This window comes from Pteronotus mesoamericanus, unplaced genomic scaffold (assembly GCF_021234165.1).
Source record: "Pteronotus mesoamericanus isolate MK-2021 breed Mesoamerican mustached bat unplaced genomic scaffold, CSHL_Meso_final contig_2, whole genome shotgun sequence".
Lineage (NCBI taxonomy): Eukaryota > Metazoa > Chordata > Mammalia > Chiroptera > Mormoopidae > Pteronotus > Pteronotus mesoamericanus.
Genome location: NW_026555084.1, coordinates 14153584 through 14175203, shown reverse-complemented (window position 1 = coordinate 14175203; position 21620 = coordinate 14153584). Strand labels below are relative to the sequence as shown.

Below are 21620 nucleotides of genomic sequence, written 5' to 3'. Positions count from 1 at the left end.
ATTAAGGAGCAGATGGCTGGGAACAGTTTGACTCATCATAAAAGCAACGAAGCTTGGATCTTGTGGGCCCACAATTCCCCCCTTTGGGGAGTGTGGGGGAGGCGGAGTCAGGATGTTGAATGACATGTATGGCCTTATTTGTGAGAAGTTGTTTATCTGAAATACAGACATCAAACCCTTATAGTGTGGTTAACCCTACTTGGCTCCCCTGATCCAGTATATATTATAATGAAAACAAAGCAGTTGAATAGAAAAATGAAAGCTATAGGTATTAAAGCCTACAGCTTGTAATGCATCAGCAAAAATTATTAAAAACAACTAAAACCCACCTGCATGATGAGTTACTGGGTTTTAATGGGTATTTTTTATGTGTATTCTTAGGTACAAAAGGACTCTCCAAGTCTGGAGAGTACAGATGCCCTCATCTCTATGAAAACTGCCTGTTTCCTTCTTGATTGAACACAGGAACTTTTGTTTTATTTTTAGTGGCCTTCCTGACATGAACTTACAAGATCCTTCCCAACATGATCATCCTACCCTGAAACCTTGGAAGTTTTGACTTGTGAAATAAGTGTTCTGCCTCATTGACCACAGTCTGTCCCCATTCAGCAAAGTTTACTGGCACGTAAGGGAGGAATCTGTGAAGGCAAAAAAGCAAACACATTCCTGCTTCCAAGAATCTGCCATTGAGGCAGTTAGGCACCAAACATGAAAATTAAATGCCTGGTCTTAGGATATTTGAAGATGACAAATTATATTTCTGTCTCACAGATTTTATGGAAAGAACTCTTCTTATGTCCATGGGGGGCTGGATTCAAATGGAAAACCAGCGGATGCAGTTTATGGACAGAAAGTAAGCATGCCAAGCTTCATGTGGGCTGTTAAGCAACTAGGAAATAACCTTGAAATTGAAGTAGATGCATGAGTAATAGATTTGCTGATATTTAAAGATCTAATTTCTCTTTGTAACTTTGTAGAAATTTACATATTCAGTAATTTTGGTTAATATAGTTATTGAATGCTTATGATGTCACATTTGTTCATTTTGTATGATATGTGCTGAAGGTTTTTTATATTAGATAATTGGTTTTAGCATGGGGATCATCTGTTGGAAACATGTTTTTGGTATGTTAGGGCAGTATTTTAAAAGGCTCCGGGATGGTGATGAGGCATATACCATGTTAAGACAAATTACAGGAGCATGTGAGATCTTGCTCCCTGGCACATGTATATATAAAGACAAATCAGAATAGGGTTTGTGCAGTTTGTAATTTGTTTTAAACATGCAGACTCTCTTTACCTGTGTTTGTGTTGGAAAGTTTTTGTTGTCGTTGTTGTTGGAGATTGTGTAAAATGTAAGGCTTTAACCCATCCCTTGGTTCCTTAGGAAATCCACAGGAAAGTGATGTCACAGAACTTCACCAATTGCCACACCAAGATTCGCCATGTTGATGCTCATGCCACTCTGAATGACGGTGTGGTGGTCCAGGTGATGGGGTTGCTCTCTAATAACAACCAGGCTTTGAGAAGATTTATGCAGACATTTGTCCTTGCTCCTGAGGTATGAAAAAAGAAACAATAAGTGGTTGAGCATCTCTTTAAAAACCATTCATTTTGAAGTTTTGAATTTACAGAAACACTGTAATAATGGTACAGTAACTTCCACATACTCTTTACTTAGAGCCACTGTCAACACTTGTCCACACATTTATAATTTTTTTTCTATTAACCTGTCATTTTAAATTCTAAACCATTTGATAGTAAGTTGGAGATATTATGCCTAGTCAACCTCAAATACTTGAGCATTTTCTGAAACTAAGGAATTCTCTTCCACACTGTAGTACAAATGCATGAAGTATTGATGTAATACAGTTACCAATCTGTAGTCCATATTTAAATTTTGGTTCTCTTCCCAAAAATGTCCTTTATAGTAATCCCCAGCCCCCTGCTCCCGACCCCCCGCCCCAGCCCGTCCATGATTGGGTCTAGGATTATACATTGTGTATAGCCATGATGTCTCTTTAGTCACCTTTTATCATTAATCATTTAGTCTTTCGTTTTTTTGTGGCATCGATACTTTGAAAGCATGATCAAGTTATGCTGGGGGTACCCTGTTCCCGCAGAGTCCCCCTGGGTTGCAGCAGAAGGTGAAAATAAAATAAGTTGTTCTGAACGCTTCATGGTCTGCCAGGAAAAAGGGGGTGGCAATTCTCTGTAGTGGAGAATGCCCTAGCCCTTCTCTTGAAGTGGTTTTTATTGAGAACCAAATACGCAGGGGTATACAGCAGGAATGCTAAGCTCATTAGTCATTGTCAAAAGGCTCTGTTTACAGAAAACAAATAGAGATCATAGATAACAATTGAAGGAACACAGAGATTTGCCTCAGGTCAGGGTCTGGTAGACAGGGTGGTGCCCATTCAGCCTGAAACCTGGGCAACTGCTCACATTCTATGGTTGACGTCAAACATCAGTACTCTTAACTCTTGGGGCATTCTTAGCAAAGTTTCATAGGATTTAATGCATTCTTTTTCCAGGCCTAATCTTTCCGGGAACTGCCAGATCCAGTTTTAGGGCTATACCTGCCTTTAGTATTGTTTCAAGCCTGAGGCAGGAGGGTGGAGCAGAGCCGCCAAGAGATAAGGAGACTTCTTTCAGACAGAATGTGGACTCGGGCCATGGCAAAGCCGAGGGTTGAGGGTCTTTTGCCCCTTCTCTGTGTCCCCCAAGTCCTTCCCTGATGGCCCCTAAGACTGTGCTTGTCTTAGGTTGCCCCTGCCATTGAGGAGTCTTACCCATCACTGACTAACCAGCCATCCGCCGGGGCCAAGCAGGGCGATGTGAGGGAGGCAGGGACTGTCCCCCTGCCAGGGGGACAGGTTTTGTCTCCTCAGTGCCCTGTTTTCCCAGGGCCTCCTTGCTTAGCTCCAGCCTCGGGGCCCTTTTGCCTGTCTTTGAAGCTACAGTCCCTGAAGTCAGGCAGGAAGGTTCCCAACAAAGTTACACTTTGTAGAATGCCTCAGTGTGAATTGTCTGTTACCTGTGATTAGAGTTAGGTTACAGTAATACATGTCTTTTAGTGCTTTACGTTAGGGAGGCTCTTGATTAATTTAGTCTTTTCTTTAAAAAATTTTTTTACTGATTTGATTTGAGAGAGAGAGACAGAGAGAGAGAGAGAAGCATTGCTTTGTTCCCCTTATTTATGCATTCATTGGTTTTTTTTTTTTATGTGTCCCTGGCTGGGGATCGAGCCTGCAGCCTTGGCCTGTTGGGACAATGCTCTAACCAACTGAGCTAGCTGGCCAGACTTTACCATTAGTGATGTTAACTTTGATTACTTAGTTAAGGTGGTGGTCAACGGGTTTTGCCACTGTGCAGTTAATGTTTTTGCTTATCTCTTTAGTAAGTAAATTGTGGGTGATTCTTTGAGACTCTACAAGTACCCTGTTCTTCACCAAACTTATGTACTAGATTTTGCATTCATTGATGATTCTTGCAGAGACCAACTACTACTCCGATGGTTACAAACGATGATTATCTGATTCTCTCATTCTGTGTTTATTAGTTGGTATTCTACTGTAAAGAACTTTGCCTTTTCTCCTATCTGTTATCACTCCTGGAGTCTTTGTTTATATAATGAATTTAATCCATTGCAAACTTTATATTGATACCAAAAATGTCCCAGACATGGTAAGTGTGATCCTCTTTAAGGTGGCTTGTGTGTGTGTGTACATAAATATATATGAACACTTTGTAACTTTGTGGCACAAGATGTTTGAGGCTCACCTAGCACTGTCTCAGCCCCAGCGCTGGAATCAGCCGTTTTCTTCAAGGAGCTCTGGTTCTTTTTAGTTATCATGCTTATCATGAAAGGGACCAGAGGTTTATGTTAAATAATTGCATTTGTACTGTTTTCCCAACTGGTGCAGACTGAACCATGGCAGGAGGCCTGTGTACATAAGCACGTGGAAGTGGTTCAATTAGGACTTGCTGATTAAATGTTTTCTCTAGCATTACTCTTATGTAATACTCTGTTCAGGATAATAGTGAATCTAAAACCCCTATGACTTCACTGTTTGAATATAAAATAACTCTGTTGTCTTTGAAAATTACATGAGGTCATTTTAGTTGTGATTTTTAGAGGAAGGCTTAGAGTGTCTTCAGTGTACAACTGTTGATGGACTTCTAAATGTGCATTGGGTTATATGGGATACGAAAGAGGAAGAATCTAACATTACCTTCGTATATAGTGCATTGTTACATAAACTATCTCATTTAATACTCAGCTCTAAAGATAGGGTGGTATCTCTTTTTACAGATTAGGAAACAACCTTAGAAGTTGAATAATTAACTAGTAGTTGACATAATTGGATTTAGAGTCAAGAGTGTCCTAATCTAGTGTATACAGACCTTTTCAGCTACACCACCCTTGAGTGCTTGTATCAATAGTCTTGGCTACAGATTTAGGGAATTTAAAATCTGTCACAGTTGGAAGTAGGTATTTATTGTTCAAGAAATTATGTGAGGTGTGGGCTGTGGCGCTTACATACTTAAAGCTTTGTCAGTTTTTGGGTATCCATCTGGTGGTATTTAAAGCAAGTCATATATTTGAGTGTAGTTTTTAACAGCCATAATGTGGAGCAGGGCTTTTTAGCCTTGGCACTATTAATATTTTGGGCTGAAGAAGTCTTTGTTGTGACTGGCTGTGCATTGAAGGATGTTTAGCAGCATCCTTGCCCTCTACTCAGTAGCTATCCATTGCCGCACTCCTCGTTGCAAAACTGAAATGCCCGCAGATGTTGCCGAGTGGCTCCTGGGGGGTGGGGGACAATAATGCCCTCAGTGGAGAATTGCAGGTGTGGGGTAACTTTGGTTTGTTAAAAGTCTGCTGAGTAAGCAAAACTCTCTGTGGGCATTGCAGGGCTCTGTGGCAAATAAGTTCTACGTTCACAACGACATCTTCAGGTACCAAGATGAAGTCTTTGGTGGCTTCGTCACTGAGCCTCAGGAGGGTAAGTTACTTACCAAAATTTTTTTGATGGCATCAGTTGACTCAAAGAGAATATGGGATCCTTGAATGTTTCCATTATAGTCTGTATACTTCGTTAATAACTTCTACCTGTCAAGACACATGAAGGGCCTGAGTTTTTAACCTGAGTTGATGCTAATAAGTTAGTCTATTTCATGGACATTGCTAGAAGACAGAAACCCCTAAATCAGAAGTAGACAGGTTATTACAGCATAAAGTAGTAGTGTTTTTTGTTACAGTTTCCATAGGACATCAAAGTCCAAATGATACTTGTATGGCAACAGGGTTCATTACAAGAATGGAACCTTAAGTTTAGGAAACCCAAATCTTTTAGAATAGGCAGTAAACATGCCCACCCTTGATTCTGGAGGGATGTACAATTTTCCGAGGGTGTTTGCTCTCTAAATGTTCTTAAAAGATAGTGTGGAACAAAGGGTGCCATTGCCCCAAGTGAAGATGTGAAGAAACACAAGAGACCCATAAATAATTGTCTCAGAACAATTTTTGTGTGGCTGAGATGATTCTAAGCGTTTTATATTTATCATGTAATACAACAGCCTTATAGTTAAGTATGTTAGGTACTATTGCTCCCATTTAGTGGATTAGGACACTGCAATACAGAGAATTTGCCTGATGTCATCATACAGCTAGTTAGGTGGTGGAGCCTGTGTTGGATTATTCGCAGTATGACTTCACATTCCATGCTCTTAATCTGACGCTACAACCACCTTTATTCTATTCTTAAAGGCTGTGCCATCAGCCTTTAACTATATATCTGCTTTTCTTATTTATTGCCTTCTTTTCATCATGGTGAATGAACATGGTGAATTACATAAGCACAAATTACTTCAAATTCTCTTTTCTCACTTAAGAGTCTGAAGAAGAAGTAGAGGAACCTGAGGAAAGACAGCAGACACCTGAGGTGGTACCTGATGATCCTGGAACTTTCTACGATCAGCCTGTCAGGTAAGGAAAACTGTTCGTCTGTCCAGAGCTGCATGAGAGTTTGGGTTGTCTAGTCCTTCTCTTTCTTGGAGTGCAGTCATGTATTCTCAGAATTATCTCAGAAAATAATGGTAATTTCTCAAAAGGAAGGTTTCACTTTGGGTATCTTTGAGCTTCAAAAATCTGTAATGTGTTTAATATAGTTTGCACTATGAGGACTATTTAAATAGTATCAGTTGCTTTTTGGTTTAGTTTTTTCTGAGTGGTAAATGAAAAAGAGTTGGGATTTCTTACTGAGTAATTAACACATCAAGTAACTGCATTACATTCTCTGAGGGGATATAAAGTGTACAAGGACCTATTTAGGGATCAGGCATAAATTGATAGACATTCAGACATGATTTGCAGCACTAAAGAATTTCATTAATTAACTCAGACAATAAATGCATGACTGTACCTTAGGTGCTTTTTGTTTTAATCTGCAACTGGAATAGAAATATGTTTGATAGGAATGGAAATGAATAAACTATTGTTGCCATGTGATACCAGTAATGTTAATATTCAGTACTTAAAGGACATATTCAAATGTTTCTCAAGGTGTACTGATGAACTAATCCCAGTACGTACCTGGACTGCTGGTTGAAAATGATTTATTCTTGCACTATAAACTCACCAAATTAGAATTTCAGAGGGGAAGACATCTGCAGCTTTAACAAACTGATTTATGCGGAAATTTAAGAACTATTCTGAATCATAAGTAGTGTCTTTTTTCCTCCTTTTTATTATGAGAGGTTTTTTTCTTTTGCGGTAAACCAAATAAAATTTACCTTGTTAACCGTTTTTAAGTGTACTGTATAGTAGTGTTAACTATCTGCACATGGTTGTACAATACAACTCTAGAACTTTTCATCCTGCAAAACTGAAACTGTACCTACTGAACAGCTCAATTGCCCTTCTCCCTCATCATAGCCTGGTAGAGTTTTGTGATGTGTGAGAGGTAAATTGTAATAGTTTTGGGATTCTAACTTAGAAACTGGTTTGGTTCATTTTGATCTATTTTGATGCATTCATTTATGAGAACCGAGCTGATATAACTGTAGTTAAGATTTGCTCATATTCAGACATGTATTTTTTAGATCTTTTTTGGGTTCCAGTCTCTATTAACTATAGATACTTGGGGATTTCTTGCTAAATCAATAGGGGCAGAATGATATTTCTCAAATTTTCCTTATAAAGCAATGACTTGGAAGAACATTTAGAGGAACCTGTTGCTGAAACAGAACCTGAACCAGAACCGGAACCGGAGCAAGAACCTGTATCTGAAATCCAAGAGGAAAAGTGTGAGCCAGTATTGGAAGAAACTGCTCCCGAGGATGCTCAGAAGAGTTCTTCCCCAGCACCTGCAGACATAGCTCAGACGGTACAGGAAGACTTGAGGGTATGCAACATGTCTCCATTTAAATTTTTTTTAGTTTATTTTTTAAATCTCTCTTTTCCTTTATTGCTTGGTTGACTTTTGTAAGTGCATTTTCATATTGGTGGTTCAGGGAAATTTCTTACCTATTGAGCCGTGCTTCAGGGAAGAAGATGCACATTGCTTTATAAAATGAAAAGTAAAATTTTTCCCCCTCTAAGGAAACTTGAATACATTTTAGACCAGAAATGTCAGGTGCTAGTTTATTAGCCTATCAACAGTCCCTCATCTTTTAAATTGCAAGTTATTACATGCTTTTTATAACAAAGTGGGTAATTTATCTTTAAAAAATAATATGAGACAACAGACTTTCCTGCCTTTTTCTATGAAATGAAATTAAGGACAACTTTATAGTAGGAGTAGAAGCAAACTGCTGAAATATAACTACTTTTCTAATTAGAAAACCTGATTTCAAAATTTTGAAGCTTTTCAGTTACCTGTAGGTCACATCAGGGTGACGTTAACTAACTCACAGAACCTTTACATTTGAAACTCTGTGAAGGACTATTTTTCAGTTCTGTATTTATGGGGTCAGAGTTCTTTTAATACCATCTATGTGTATCTGACAGTTAATTCAGGTGCCCCGTGATGGGCATTGTTTGAAGAAAGGGAAACGGTCTGTGAAAGGGAGGGATAGGGTTCTTGGTCTCTCCTTTAGCTAGTGAGTGAGTTGGGAAGAAGCGGTGAGGTGCTTTAGCTTACAAGTAGAAAGAAAAGTAGTTGGCTGGATAGAGAATGGATGAGTAATAGTTGTTAGGTGGCTATTATAGTAATTCTGGAGAGAGAGAAAACTTTTGGATTAGGGTCCTGGCAGTGGAGATTGGAAAGAAGATAATTAAGATTTAAAGATTTTGTGATTTTGATAATGGATCCAAGGTGTTTAAGATAATTCTAAAGTTGGTGTAATTGGATCAATGTTTGCATCATAGCAGTCCTAAGAAATTTTAGTACTAAATTTGTAAATGGGGGAGGATGGAATGTCAGGATACTTCCAAACTGTCCTGCCTATGAAAATGTAATGCGTATATCATGTACAAGAAATCAGGAGCTAATAGCTTTTATATATGGTGTAATTAGCTGGTGTTGGTGTTTTGTTACCTTAGACGTTTTCCTGGGCATCTGTGACCAGTAAGAACCTTCCACCCAGTGGGGCTGTTCCAGTTACTGGGATACCACCTCATGTTGTTAAAGTACCAGCTTCCCAGGTGAGTTTCTAATTAAGCTTGTGTTAAGACAAATTTTCTAGTACTTTGAGTAATGCAGTTTCATAGAGATTTAGACAATGTGGAAACTGATGTATAGGACAGAAGAGTAAAAGATGATTTTTAATGATTTTTGTGTGTGTGAGAGAGAGAATTGTCATTTTCTAGTTTAAACCTTATTGTTTGCTAAGAAACTTCACAAGAAAAAAGCGAGCTAGCTTTGTTTTCACACAAAAGTTAACGTGCACATTTTTCAGCCTCGCCCGGAGTCTAAGCCTGAATCTCAGGCTCCACCGCAGAGGCCTCAGAGGGATCAAAGGGTTAGAGAACAGCGGATAAATATTCCTCCCCAGAGGGGACCTAGACCAGGTAAGAGTGCAGAAGGGTGACTTTTCTAGTTTGGGGGATTATGAGGTGAGGACTTGTTTTTTTGGGGGAGAGGTGCTTGATACTTGCTTACTTAAAAAATTGTGGAGTTGGTGGAATTATCTGTATTTAGGGTAGAGAGAAAGTGATTGGATAGAATAGTCACTGAAAGGTCTTTCATCTTTCATTTTTGTTTTCTGTTAGTCCGTGAGGCTGGTGAGCAAGGTGATGCTGAGCCCCGGAGAGTTGTGAGACACCCTGACAGTCACCAGCTCTTCATTGGCAATCTGCCTCATGAGGTGGATAAATCAGAGCTCAAAGACTTCTTTCAAAGTAGGTGATCAATCTTTAAACCCTAAATTCATCTAATGCAGCACTCTCCAGTAGAAATAGAAGATGAGTCACATATGTAATCATTTAACACAGTGTGTCTAAACTGTCATTTCAGCATGTAAAAATATGAGGATATTTTTTTCTATACTCAGTTTTCAAAATCATGTGTTTTTTACACTTAATGACAATGACTAATTACAATTTCAAATGCTCTGTAGCTATGTCATGTTGGGTAGTGTGCATGTAATATTTAAGAGAAATGTTCTAATGAGGTATCTGAGAATTTGTATTTTACTTGCAGATTACGGGAATGTGGTGGAGCTGCGCATTAACAGCGGTGGGAAATTACCCAATTTTGGTTTCGTTGTGTTTGATGATTCTGAGCCTGTTCAAAAGGTCCTTAGCAACAGGGTAAGCAGTTTCTCATCTTGATTTTTTTTTCAAGTAAGCAGGTATGTTGGCTCTTTGAATCTTCATCCTTACCAACTATGTCTTCTATGTAAAGTGTAATTTATTCCAGCGTGTTTGGGTAATACATTCTATCACGTTCAATCATCAGTATCAAAAGAACTGCCTGGGAGTTTAGAACAAAGCTTCTGTTGTAATAACTTAGTTTTTGAAAAAGTGAATATTGAGAAATAAACAACCAATAGTTAACTAGTGCACTGAGATTTATGCAAATTCTGTTTCTTGGTGATGGCTTCTGGTGTACAAGGTGAAATACAATGTTACATTTAGCTAAAATAATTTAAGAGCCTATTTGCCCAGGGCAGTCTTCGTATAAAATTGCTGGCTGGGCTGTAACTATGAGGAACTTCTCTTTTTATTCTATAAATTATCTAGCTTTGGAGTCACCCATCTTGGAACCATTTCTGTTAATGTAACTGTTAGTTTAATTATAGAGAGATTTATAGAATCGGAATTGTTTTATTGTGTGGTTCCTGAAGAACTCTTCCCTTTCCCCACGTGTTTCATTAGTAAACAACACTTTCATAGCACTAGTGGTAAAGAAGAACAAAGGTTCTTCCATTAAATAATGGTTAATTTACTGAGATTGGTGTGGGATCTTAAAAATCTTGTTTTTTTAAAAAATTTATGTAAAACTTGCATAAAAGTAACCATCTTAATTTTACTTTTAATTTTTTTGTAATCCTCACCTGAGGACATGGTTATTGGTTTTAGAGAGGCGGAAAGAGAGGGGGAAAGAGAGGGAGAGAGAGAGGGAGAGAAACATTGATGTGAGAGAGAAACGTTGATCCGGTTGCCTCCTGTACATTCCTGGACTGGGGATAGTGCGTGCCCGGGCCGGGAACTGAGCCCGCAACGTAGGTATGTGCCCTGGCCAGGGATCAAACCCGAGACCTTTCACTTTTCCAAGCTATGCTCCAACCGACTTAGTCACACTGGCCAGGACTATTTTTATATTTAAAAGAAAAAAAAAGGTTCTGTTTCTTTTTAAAATTTTTTCAATTATAGGTGATATTCAGCATTATAAAGCATACAGCATAGTGCTTAGACATTTGTATAATTTATGAGGTGCTTCTGTCCCAATATGTCTAGTACAGTACAGTGGCATTTATTAACACACATCGTTGTGCAACTGTTGCCTATCTTGTCACAAGTGTTTTCATCAAAAGTAAGTACCTTCCCCATTAAGCAGTCTCTTCCCATATCCTCTCTCTCCAGCCCCTGGCAACCATTAATCTGCTTTCAATCTCTGTAAATTAAAACTACACATTTTTTAACCACATAATAAAAATATTGTAGATCATTATTTCCCAGATGTTCTCTTGAACCTCTCATGTTCTCCACAGTGTTACAGCTGTACTGCAAAGTTTAATGTTGTGGTCATAACATTACGTGAGCCTTAGCCTGCACATGTGCATGATCCTGCGTGCCAGTGAGGTGTGTACACTGAAGTCGCTATTTTTGTGAAGCACCTCCTGCACAACACTGAGAAATGAGGAGGGAACAGTGACTTATCTCACCGAAGCCCCAGAGCACGGAACCCGGAAATCTCCGGCAGGCTTGGTGGATACCCCCCTCCCTGGGCAGGCCGCGGGCACAGTGGCCGGCCCGCCTTTTTGGTGCAGCCTTGAATTCTTCGTTTCCTTACAGAGTGTGACATTCTCAGTGGGCTAAAGGAGATCAGACTTGGTAATTGGCTTCTTAGGAAATTGTCCAAGATAACAGGTTGGTTTCTTTTAATGAATGTAGGTAAGCCGTGGCATCTTTATCTGTAAGAAATGTTTGAGGTAAATTTCCTCAGAAGAGGAGGGGCTGTGAGCGTGTCTGATACCTTTTCATTCAGATTGCTTCTACCCTCGTGGTCACTCCTCCGCGATGTCTTCCATAGCTATGTTTAAAACGTCCTCAGCCCCAGCCTCTCTGGCCTTAATCTTTCAGGCTTTAGTATGATTTTATTTTTCCTATTGTATCTAGAACAATTGCCTGGAACAGCGCTTCAAATTGTGTGTGAAGTGATTTGTAGACTATGTGTATAAAAATATCTGTATTATTTATGTTAAGTGTTAATTAAAATATGTAAGTGTATAAATATAGATTTAATCAGAATTTAAAATATAAATTCGAGTTAAGAGTTCTAAGAAGACTCTCCTAAATGTATATGAAGGAGTGATTTCAGATCACTCCTTTGTATTTTGGGAACTTTAAATGTAGCTTGATTTTTTTTTCCCCCTTATTTCACTGTATTGGTAGCAGTCCCTTCGGTAATTTTTTATGAGTACAGAAGTTGTTTGCATAAGCCTGATGTCCATAGTGTTTGACATGCACAGCATAATGGTTCAGAGCTTATACTTTCCGGTCAGGATGGTTCAGTTTCAATTCCTCCTTCATCACTCACTACTGTTGTGACCCTTGAGCTGAGTTCCTTAACCTCCTTTGGCCCTCAGTTTGCCAGTCTCTGAAATGGGTATGATAACAATCTTCAGAAGGTTCTTGTGAAGATTAAATGAGATAATAAACATGAAGCATATAGAATACTTACCTGCATAGTAAGTACTGTTAGCTATTTATTGTAAACAATATTTCAGTTAGAAAACCCATGAGTGCCAGTGAAGTGTGTATATTGAATTCATTGGAATCTGGAGTAACACTTCGTTTCCTACCCTAGCTCCGCAGGGCAAAAAAGAAGACCAAAGACTTACTGTGTGGGTGTATTGTATCTTCTTTTTTTTTTTTTCTTTTCAGTAAGATAATGTTATCTTTACTGTCTTCAGTATTTTTCAAGATTGTATTAAGACCAACAGCATTGTATAAGTTATATTTAGATGAAATTAGTGATGTTTTTGAGATGTATATGTACTTTCCATAAATATGTGCAATGCAATCTTTTCACATTAGGTGATGATGGGTTTTTGTTCTGAGCCTTGCAATCCACAGAGAAGGTGGCAATTCTTATATTCTATTTATGTAATTCTATGGGAAAATAATATTTACTTTAATAAGTAAATGAGAATTACTTGTTTCTGTGTTGTTGAAACTGACTTTTTTGAACTAGGCCGCTTACCTAACCACCTTTCCATATATTTGTTAATGGGAGCATTATGCGCTCTGAATCTGAAACAAAAATTTAATTGTGAAAAGTATGTGATTTATATGCTGCTGGTTCTTTATAATAGCCTTGTTTTTACTTTGATAGTTGGTAGCCCATTGGCACTGTGTGTAAGTCTTTTCAACTTGATTCTTACAGCCCATCATGTTCAGAGGTGAGGTCCGTCTGAATGTGGAAGAGAAGAAGACTCGAGCTGCCCGAGAAGGGGACCGGCGAGACACCCGCCTGCGGGGACCCGGAGGCCCTCGAGGTGGGCTGGGCAGTGGAATGAGAGGCCCTCCCCGCGGAGGCATGGTGCAGAAACCGGGATTTGGAGTGGGAAGGGCGATTGCTCCAAGGCAGTGAATTGTTCTTCATTGGTCTTCATGCAGCAGTACCAACTTCCGCTCCTGCAGAATGGTGAATTTCTTCAGCCACCCTTTGGTGTCTTGCAGTATGACCCCAGTCTCTTATAAACTGCTTAAGTTTGTACAATTTTACCTTCTGTGTTAATGGTGTGTCCCTCCCTCCCCCCCCCTCACCTTTTAGTCCTTCACTTCCAATTTTGTGGAATGATATTTTAGGAAAAATGGATTTTAAAAGAAGAAAAAAAAAAAGACTGGATTTCCTGCTTTACTTTTGCATATATAGACTGGAATTTTTTTTTTTTAACAAACAGCCATTTCCCCAAAGTAATGTGTCTTGCTTATTACTGACATTTGGTATGTTTTATTCATTGGGCTATTTCTTATTTCCTACGTGTTTCAAAGCCTTTGAGAAATACAAGATTGGGTGAACATTCTGAAGGCAGGAAAAAGCCCAATTGTTTCTTCTTAGGAGAGTCATGACTACCTTCTGTGTGGAAAAGCTACCATTGGAAAAATTGACAATTTTGATTCTCTCTGGTATGGTTAAAAACTGAATAAATGGTGTTAGTGAAGTTTTTTTCTTTTAATATATGATCACAAAACAATTCTAAAATCCACTGTTTTTACCTTGAAATTTAAATTGAGGTAGGTTTTAAATGTCTAGCATGCAACACATGACACTGTTCTTGAGTTGTTATGTTTTTCTGAAGTAGAGTTTTTTTCATGTTTAATTTGTATTTGTAAAAACAAACAAAATACCAAAACCACAGTCTGAATAACACAAAACCAGAGCAAAACTGTTGTGCCTTCTATTTATCTTTGATTCCAGCCTTGGCAATTGTTTTAAAGAAGAATAATTAAAAAAGTTTAGATTTGTTTTTTTTTTCCAGGTTCAGAATATGTTGGGAATTGTAGAATCCCTCTTTTCACTTTGTATGTCCTCTTTTCATTTGTTATGTATGCCTTATTCTGAAATTGAGTCTCAAACTGGAATGCCTTTGAGGACAGATGCTTCTATAGAGGTCCTTTGACTTAAATAGTTCGCATTTTATTTCGATATCTTCAGAATTCTAATCAGCCCATAAGAAGGAATATGATTTTAATATTGGACTTTGCTGATGTGCTTGAGTGTTTGCTAGTCATTTTTCTTTAAATCATAGCCATATGGTAAATTTTCTATTTTGTTAATGGTTCTCTTTTATTGATGGGCATGCAGTGGGTGCTTTTTGGAAATGGCCAATTTTTATTAAAATATTTCTGGAAGAAAATTTAACCTGGCAATATAGAGTAATACTCGTTTTACATAGTATGTTGTTTGTTGAATGCTGTGTGTGAGGTGGGTGAAGGTTTTGTTTACACATTTGTGAAGCAAGCCTTTGTGTGATATCTTGTCATTACTAATTGAAGGGCAACGAGGTTGTCAAATTTAACTTATTTATTTTCTTCTTCACAGTGTTCATCTTTTGGGCTGTTGTTTCAGGATAGTATGAGTAGGCTTAGGAATATTTGTTTGTCTTTCTGTTACTGGGAAACTAGGCTTGCTGAAGGGCGTAGTCTTAAAATAAAATGAAATTTGATGTTATCAGTTGGTCCTCAGTACCTCAAATATTTGAAAATTGGCAGCATCTCTTGCATATAAAGAAACTTATAAAACTGAGTCACATGGCTGTTTTGGGGGTTAGTTTAAATTATTATTTGGTAACCACTTACTTTGGCCCAGTCTAGTGATAATTAAAAGAAATTTCAGCTTGTACTTCTGTAGCTTATATTAAGCTTGGGGTGGAAAGAAGAAGAACTTAGCCTGAGTTATTTTTGCAGTAATTGTAGGGTCATAAATTATGGATAACCTAGAAATCATTTTTTACAAGTGAAATACTAAACCATACATTTCAGAACAGAAGTTCTTCCTACTCAAAAGTTTAAGGGCCCTAACTAGATACAGTGGTACTCAGTTTGGGGCTGTTGTATCCTAGAGGACATTTGGAAATGTGTGAGGTTATGGGATGTTTGAAGGGGGGTGCTGCATCTGTCAATTAGTGGGTGGGGCCAACAATGCCGTATGTTGTGTAAAAATGAAGCAACTACATTGAAAACGCGGAGAACCCTCCTCCTGTGATGCACGGTGGGCGGGGCGGTGGGTTACTACAACCAGAGCTGAAGACTCATTCCTTTGAAATAAATCCTCAGATAAATAAAAATAAATGAATTAGCAAATAGATCTCTCTTCAGGAATTATAGTAACATTGACTGTAAGTAATATTGTTTTCCTTCATTTGTATTAACTGTGGTTTAAAAAAATTTTGTAATAGAATTACAATAAAATATTTAATAAATTTTTTTTGACAGGTAGCAGTATGCTAGATGCTGCTTGTAACTTGTGGCAGGGAGTTAATGCATAATCTCAGAAAACAAGTTTGCCTCAGTAATTTCGACTAATCAGAACTTGGGTGATTATGGAGTTTTGACTAGCATTGGACTTTTATAAATATGATTTGGCATCATGGTTAACACTATTAAAAATGCTGATATTGGTTATGTCATTGCTGATGGAATAAACATGATACCATAGAGATACATATATTCACACAGGTAGAAAGTAAAGATAAAATGGGTTAGGGCAAGATTTTTCTATACGCAGCATCAGCTCATCACATTCAACCTTTCAGGTTTTAAAATACAATTTTCATCTGAAGGAATGGCCCAATGTGTGCATAGTTCTTTTCTACTGAGCTTAATGCCCTTCACCAGTTTATTTATCTCATATCTTACTGGGTAAGGTTAGTTTGATTCAATGTGCATCTTAGTCTTAAGACCTGTTGGAAATAAATACATCTTGAGACATTAAAAAAACACTTGTTTGCTTTTATGGTGAGGTTGGGCTTTACTTGTGTACTCCTTTGCTCTCAACTTTTTGAGCTATCGCTGGGAACTGTGAAATGGATAATCCAAAAATTTTTTTGACTTTGAGTAGGTTACTGCCACAGCGTTATTAGTTGAATTGCACTTTAGTTTTAGGTTGGAAAATTAATTTTCACAATGACTCTGTTGAGATAGGTACTGTTTTCCCCAAAGTAATAGATGAACAAGAAATGGCATCAGAGCAGTTAGATGACCAGGTCTCCAAGCCGTCCGTTTAGCAAGGAACAGATTGGCTTCTGAAACAGATGCTTTCTCTCCAGAACAAAAATGCCTACCAATTTACATTTGAATGACATATTAATAGGACATGACCATGGAATTACTATAGTATAGAGACCAGAGTCTATAAAATGTTCTTAACTAAGTTAGTGTTTTTGTTCTCCATTTCCTTTATGGTAGATATAGATGCAAACACTGATTTTATTTTTTTAATAGGACTTCCTTTGATTTGTGGATTATTTGGTAACAGCATAATAGTGACTTGTTCTTAGATTCTTTTCTGGTTTAATATTACATTTAGTACAATCTTGAAATCTGATGTGGATAACTTCTTTATTAGAGCATAATCCAGGTGAGTTTGTAGCAGTTGTGTTTTATGCTTGTAATTGCCATCCTCTGATATTTGCCTTCATCCTTTTATTTGAAAACCCTTGTTGATTTTAATGAGTTAGTGGAAAACGAGGCACTTTATAGAAAACATTTTGTTAAGAGTCTCTGTGGAAATCATCTTTTTATGAGATTTAAATTTGTAGACCGTTGTTTATGCTGAGTGGCCTATTTTATGTAAATGGTTGCATTTGTCAAATCTACTGATCTAAAGATATCTTATATTGAAGTTTTATTTTTGTGTTACTTAAAAAGAATCTCTGCAGGAACTGCACAGAAATGACCTTTTAGTTCAGCAGTTTTGAACCTTGTAAAAGAAGCGCCTTCAACATTTATTTGAATATGGAATTCTAGCTAACTGCCCAATATACCCAAAATGGGCATTGGGCACTTAAGGTAGTCTTCCACAAATGTTTTAGAAACCTTAAGAGATAATATTAGCATCTTAGCAATGTCTTGTGTGGGATGAAGTTGTAGATTCAAGTTGCTGATCAAGTAATTGGCCATGTGGTACTAGATAATTATGTAAGGATTTCTGGTTGTAAGAGAGTAATAACATTTTGGGATTTCTATTTGTATACTGTGATATAAAAGTTCTGGGGACCATAGGCTGGCTTGTGAACCCTTACTAGACTAAAGGAAAATGGCATATGTGAGATACAACTTTTATTTACATTCTTTTTGGTGAATATGTACCTAGCTCAGGGTAATGCTGAAATTAGCCTGCTTTGTTCATGCTTTCCCGAAATAGCCTCTTGTGGCCTGAGTGAATAAGGGGTTGATTAGAAATGGCCTAACAGCCACTGTCATGTTTTAGTTTTGACTTTTGCTCATGTATGGCTTAGAATTAGGGTGGTTTGTTTTTAGATTATGTGACATGTTTTGAAAACCTTGGACAGTCTGCCTTGCTCTGATTTCCATTTGAACTTGGTAGTGGGTTTTGTTTTGTTTCGTTTTCATTTTTGTTTTCATTTTTAAACAATAGTTTCCTGTGAGAAGAAAATAATATTAAAAGTCAGTTCCACTCTTACTTCTATAACATGTGACCTGGCCAACTAGAGAAACCCACACATGTTTAGTACTTTGAAATGTGGCCAGTGTCACAGATTGCCTAAGAGACTTGTGTCTGTCCGATGTGTCTTATTTTCTTAAAAAAAAAAAAAAAAAAAGGAAATTAAGGGATGTGTACCAAAAATTCACTATTGAATTTCTTTAACAAGTAAATTTTCCACAACTCACTTATGGGAAGTTTGCTTATACTTTTGGTAGTAATTACAGGGACGATCATACCTCATTTAACCTGGATATAAGCGGTTTTAACTATTGTCATAATTAACCATTTTGGTTGCTAAAACTTTCCCCAAGCTTTGATGTCACCTATTTCACTTTGGATTTGGTTTAAAGTATTAAATGTTTTTGTGATACACACACACATACTCACTCACTCACTCACTCACTCATCACTCACTCGGATTTGGCCCTTTTAAGTGAAGACCTACCAAGAAGTTGGCAGAAGGAAGTAGGGAGAAGAAAAGGACTTCCTTTCTTTAAAGATTCATTGCACACTTAAGTAGATTATATAGAACATATCTTGTTAAAAATAAATTCATATCGCTATGAAGATGTTAGAATTTGAAGAAGAGTAGGGTGGAGGCAGAACTTAGCTGATGGTATAGGAATCATTTGCAATTTATATGGAAAAATCAATTTTAAATGAGAAACAATAAAATGTTTCCTTAATCCCCATTCTGATGATTACCACAAGAGACAGAAGGCTCCTTGAATTCTTTGAAACATAGAAAGTTAGTGCTGGAAAGGACTGAAATGATTTGTACAACCCCTTCATTTTTCAAAAGATAATAGGTGGCTCAGAGAATTGATTATTAGTACAGCGTCCCAAATCGGCTTGTAGAAGTAACAGGAAATACCCTCAGAGACTATGAGTCTGCCCTAGGGTCTCTCCCGGAAGCCAGAGCTGGTAAAGGCGAGGATGTGGGAGAAAGGGAGGAGCCACATTTTATGTGCTCACCCAGTTGCTTCTGTATAGCTCAGCTGTCATACCTAGGTTTTCTCTATTTTCTAAGAACTGTCTTAATGCCCACTTCTACCAGGGCCTGTTGTCTAAGGACATTAACATGTGCTCCCCTCAGGGATGGGTTTACTACTAGCTGTCAGAAAGCTATTGGGTATCCTAATGTGTTAATAGCTGAAACTCAGCTGTAATTTTCTCCTAAATCTGTCAGCATTTTACATTCCGTACATTGTGGTGCTTTTTCCACCTTGTATTGTTATGACTGTAAGCTCCTAAGGGGCAGCAATCCGGTCTTCGGCATGTACCCTGCTCAGTGCCTGGCAGTGCCATGTAGTATCAGGGTCCTGATCTTCCTTTCCAGTGATTTCTCCCGTTCTTCGTGGTAATGATGCTCTGGCCATTCTGAACTACTTCTGGTTCCTTTAATAAGCCAGCGTTGCTGACTCCATGGCTTCAAGTGCCTCTCTCTCTTTCTTCCCTAAGGTAGACTTACATCTGCTCTGCCCCTGTACAAATTCCTTGCCATCGAAATCCTTTTTTTTGAAGACCCAGTTCAATAACTAATTTTTTGCCCCCTAAGAGAGAAGAGATTGCAACAGGAGTGGGGAACTCTGGTGGTTGATCTGGCCAGAATTTGAAGTGAGGAACAAATTTCATTCTCAGCTTCTTCCCTTTCACATTGTTCCTCCTGTTTGATAGTCTGTCCCAATCTTCATTTTTAAGAAAACACGTGTTCCTAGAGCACTTTATGCCTTTCTCCTAGCTGAAAACTTCAGGCTAGAATTAGAACGGCCTGTGTCTGTTCTACATTATTAGAACGGAAGCTCCTAGAGGACAAGGACCGAGGGAGTTAATCCCTGGGCTGCACCGGAAGGTACAGTGACTCGCATGAGAGGCCTTAAATGATGACTCATTTAGTGAATGAATTAATGAATTTCTGTTTTCATTTTCCCAGGGGAGGCATGCCTAGAGATAGGGCTTAACTGAGTGAAGTTTAGACACTACGACATTTCATAGTGGAGGGACTTGTTGGGAAATTCTGAGGGGTGGGCAGAGGAGGGAGGAAGTCAATGGTCATTTTGAGGTACTTCCACTCCTGGTCTGAGTAGGCATTTCTTTCTGACTGTGCCCAGTGTATCCCAGGCACTGTGTTTCTGTGCAGAAGAATTTTATGTGCCAATTTTTATTTCTTTCCACAAACCGACTCCATTGTCCTTTCAGTTCATGTCGTCACCCATGCCCCAAGTCTAAGCTATCTGCTTCCCTTTTTCTTACTCCCCACATCCAGTGTCCAGCTAAGTCCTGTCAGTTCTACCTCAACAGCCTTTCACATCTCCTTCCTCCTCACCTGGGCGATTTCAGTGGCCTCTCAGCTTCCTTCCTCTCTTCTTCCCCCTGCCTACTTTATGCCCAACACCAGATTCATCTTACTGAGACATAGCTCTGACTGTGTATCCCACGTATATGTTCTTTCTCCCCTCCTAGACTGTAAGCTCCGATGGGCAGGATCTGTGTCTGAGACATCTTTGTATCTCCCGTAGCACACGTATCAATAAATATTTCTTGAATGAATAATATAAAGCCTTGTCTTAAGTGAAGTTATGTTTTCCAGATTATATGTAGGTTTCTTCCTGGGGTAATTGCAAAACATTAAAAGTTCTACGTAAAAAGTCGGTTGAATAACTACTATGGATTAACCACAGAGAAAATTACAGAAAACTTTAATTTTTTTTTCCATTGGAATCAGCATGGATATGTATGTATGGATGGTTCAATAAATACATTTTTATATACATGTATCACAGAAATTTTACATTCCATCTTCAAACTGCAGAAATAGGTTTTTTTTTTACAAGCCAAAAAATAACTGCCATAAACTTTTATGACTTCATGCAAAAAAGGGAAGAGTAAGGGGCAAAAGGGAATTGATTGGTCAAGGTTAAGTGTCCTGTAAGAAGTAAAAATTACATTAAGGAAGCGATTGCTTAACACGCTGCTTAAGGTGGTAGCCAAACAAACCCTTAACGGCAGCATTAAGGCCATACCAAGTTTATACATATATACAAAGAAGTTTCCATATAAAAGACATACTATCACATTTTCTTCTGGGAAAGGATGAGGAGCTTTGTGAGTAATTCTGACCCAGTTTTCCAGGCCAATTAAGATTTCCCCAGGCTACTTGGAACTCGCTCTTACTTTGGCTAGCTGTCAGTTACTGCTCTGTGGGCTTGTGACTTCTGTAGTCTTTAACGTGGAAGTACGGTCTTGAAACTCTTCCATTTTAGATGCTCAAGCACTTTGCAGCTTCACTAACTCGCTCTGCCTAGCCCAGCACATACTTCACATCTCCCTAAAGTGTTGGAGTCACTGGATTTTAACCTCCCGTTGTCTTACCTGTAATGGATGTCGCAGCCAGTGCTGGTTTTGTGACCCGGAGAGTTACACAGTACCCTTCCTCTGTTCTTTAGGGTTAAAAAATAACTTTTTGAATAGTTACACTGTAATGAAACTGAATTTTCGGGCAATATCCCCTGGAGCTGATGAAGCTTAATCTTTCACCCCCTGTGGGTGACGACGTTAAGTTGGCAGCTACCTTTTTGGAAAAAATGTCAAATCACTTGCAGAAGAATCATAACATGGGATTTACTCTTCTGCCTAAACATCAAATCAGGTAACTTCTAAGACAAAGGGTAGGTCTTTTGTGCAAATATTTGAATAAATGAAGCGGGGAAAACCTGAAGGAGGGTAGTCCTTTGGAGGTGACTGCCAGTTACGCAGAAATCATTTGCTTTGTCA

General features: G+C 38.3%; 1 protein-coding gene across 1 annotated transcript in view; it reads left to right on the top strand.

Annotated features, from left to right (window-relative positions):
- Nucleotides 1–14535, top strand: part of G3BP1 (G3BP stress granule assembly factor 1) — a 31451-nt gene extending 16916 nt beyond the window's left edge. The window contains exons 3-12 of the mRNA XM_054568143.1: nt 772–853; nt 1388–1561; nt 4919–5009; nt 5899–5992; nt 7208–7409; nt 8549–8650; nt 8905–9016; nt 9218–9346; nt 9648–9757; nt 13059–14535. Of these exons, the coding sequence (XP_054424118.1) occupies nt 772–853; nt 1388–1561; nt 4919–5009; nt 5899–5992; nt 7208–7409; nt 8549–8650; nt 8905–9016; nt 9218–9346; nt 9648–9757; nt 13059–13265 (1303 nt within the window). The 3' untranslated portion in view covers nt 13266–14535. The remainder of the gene's footprint in view (nt 1–771; nt 854–1387; nt 1562–4918; nt 5010–5898; nt 5993–7207; nt 7410–8548; nt 8651–8904; nt 9017–9217; nt 9347–9647; nt 9758–13058) is intronic.
- Nucleotides 14536–21620: the final 7085 nt, after the last annotated feature.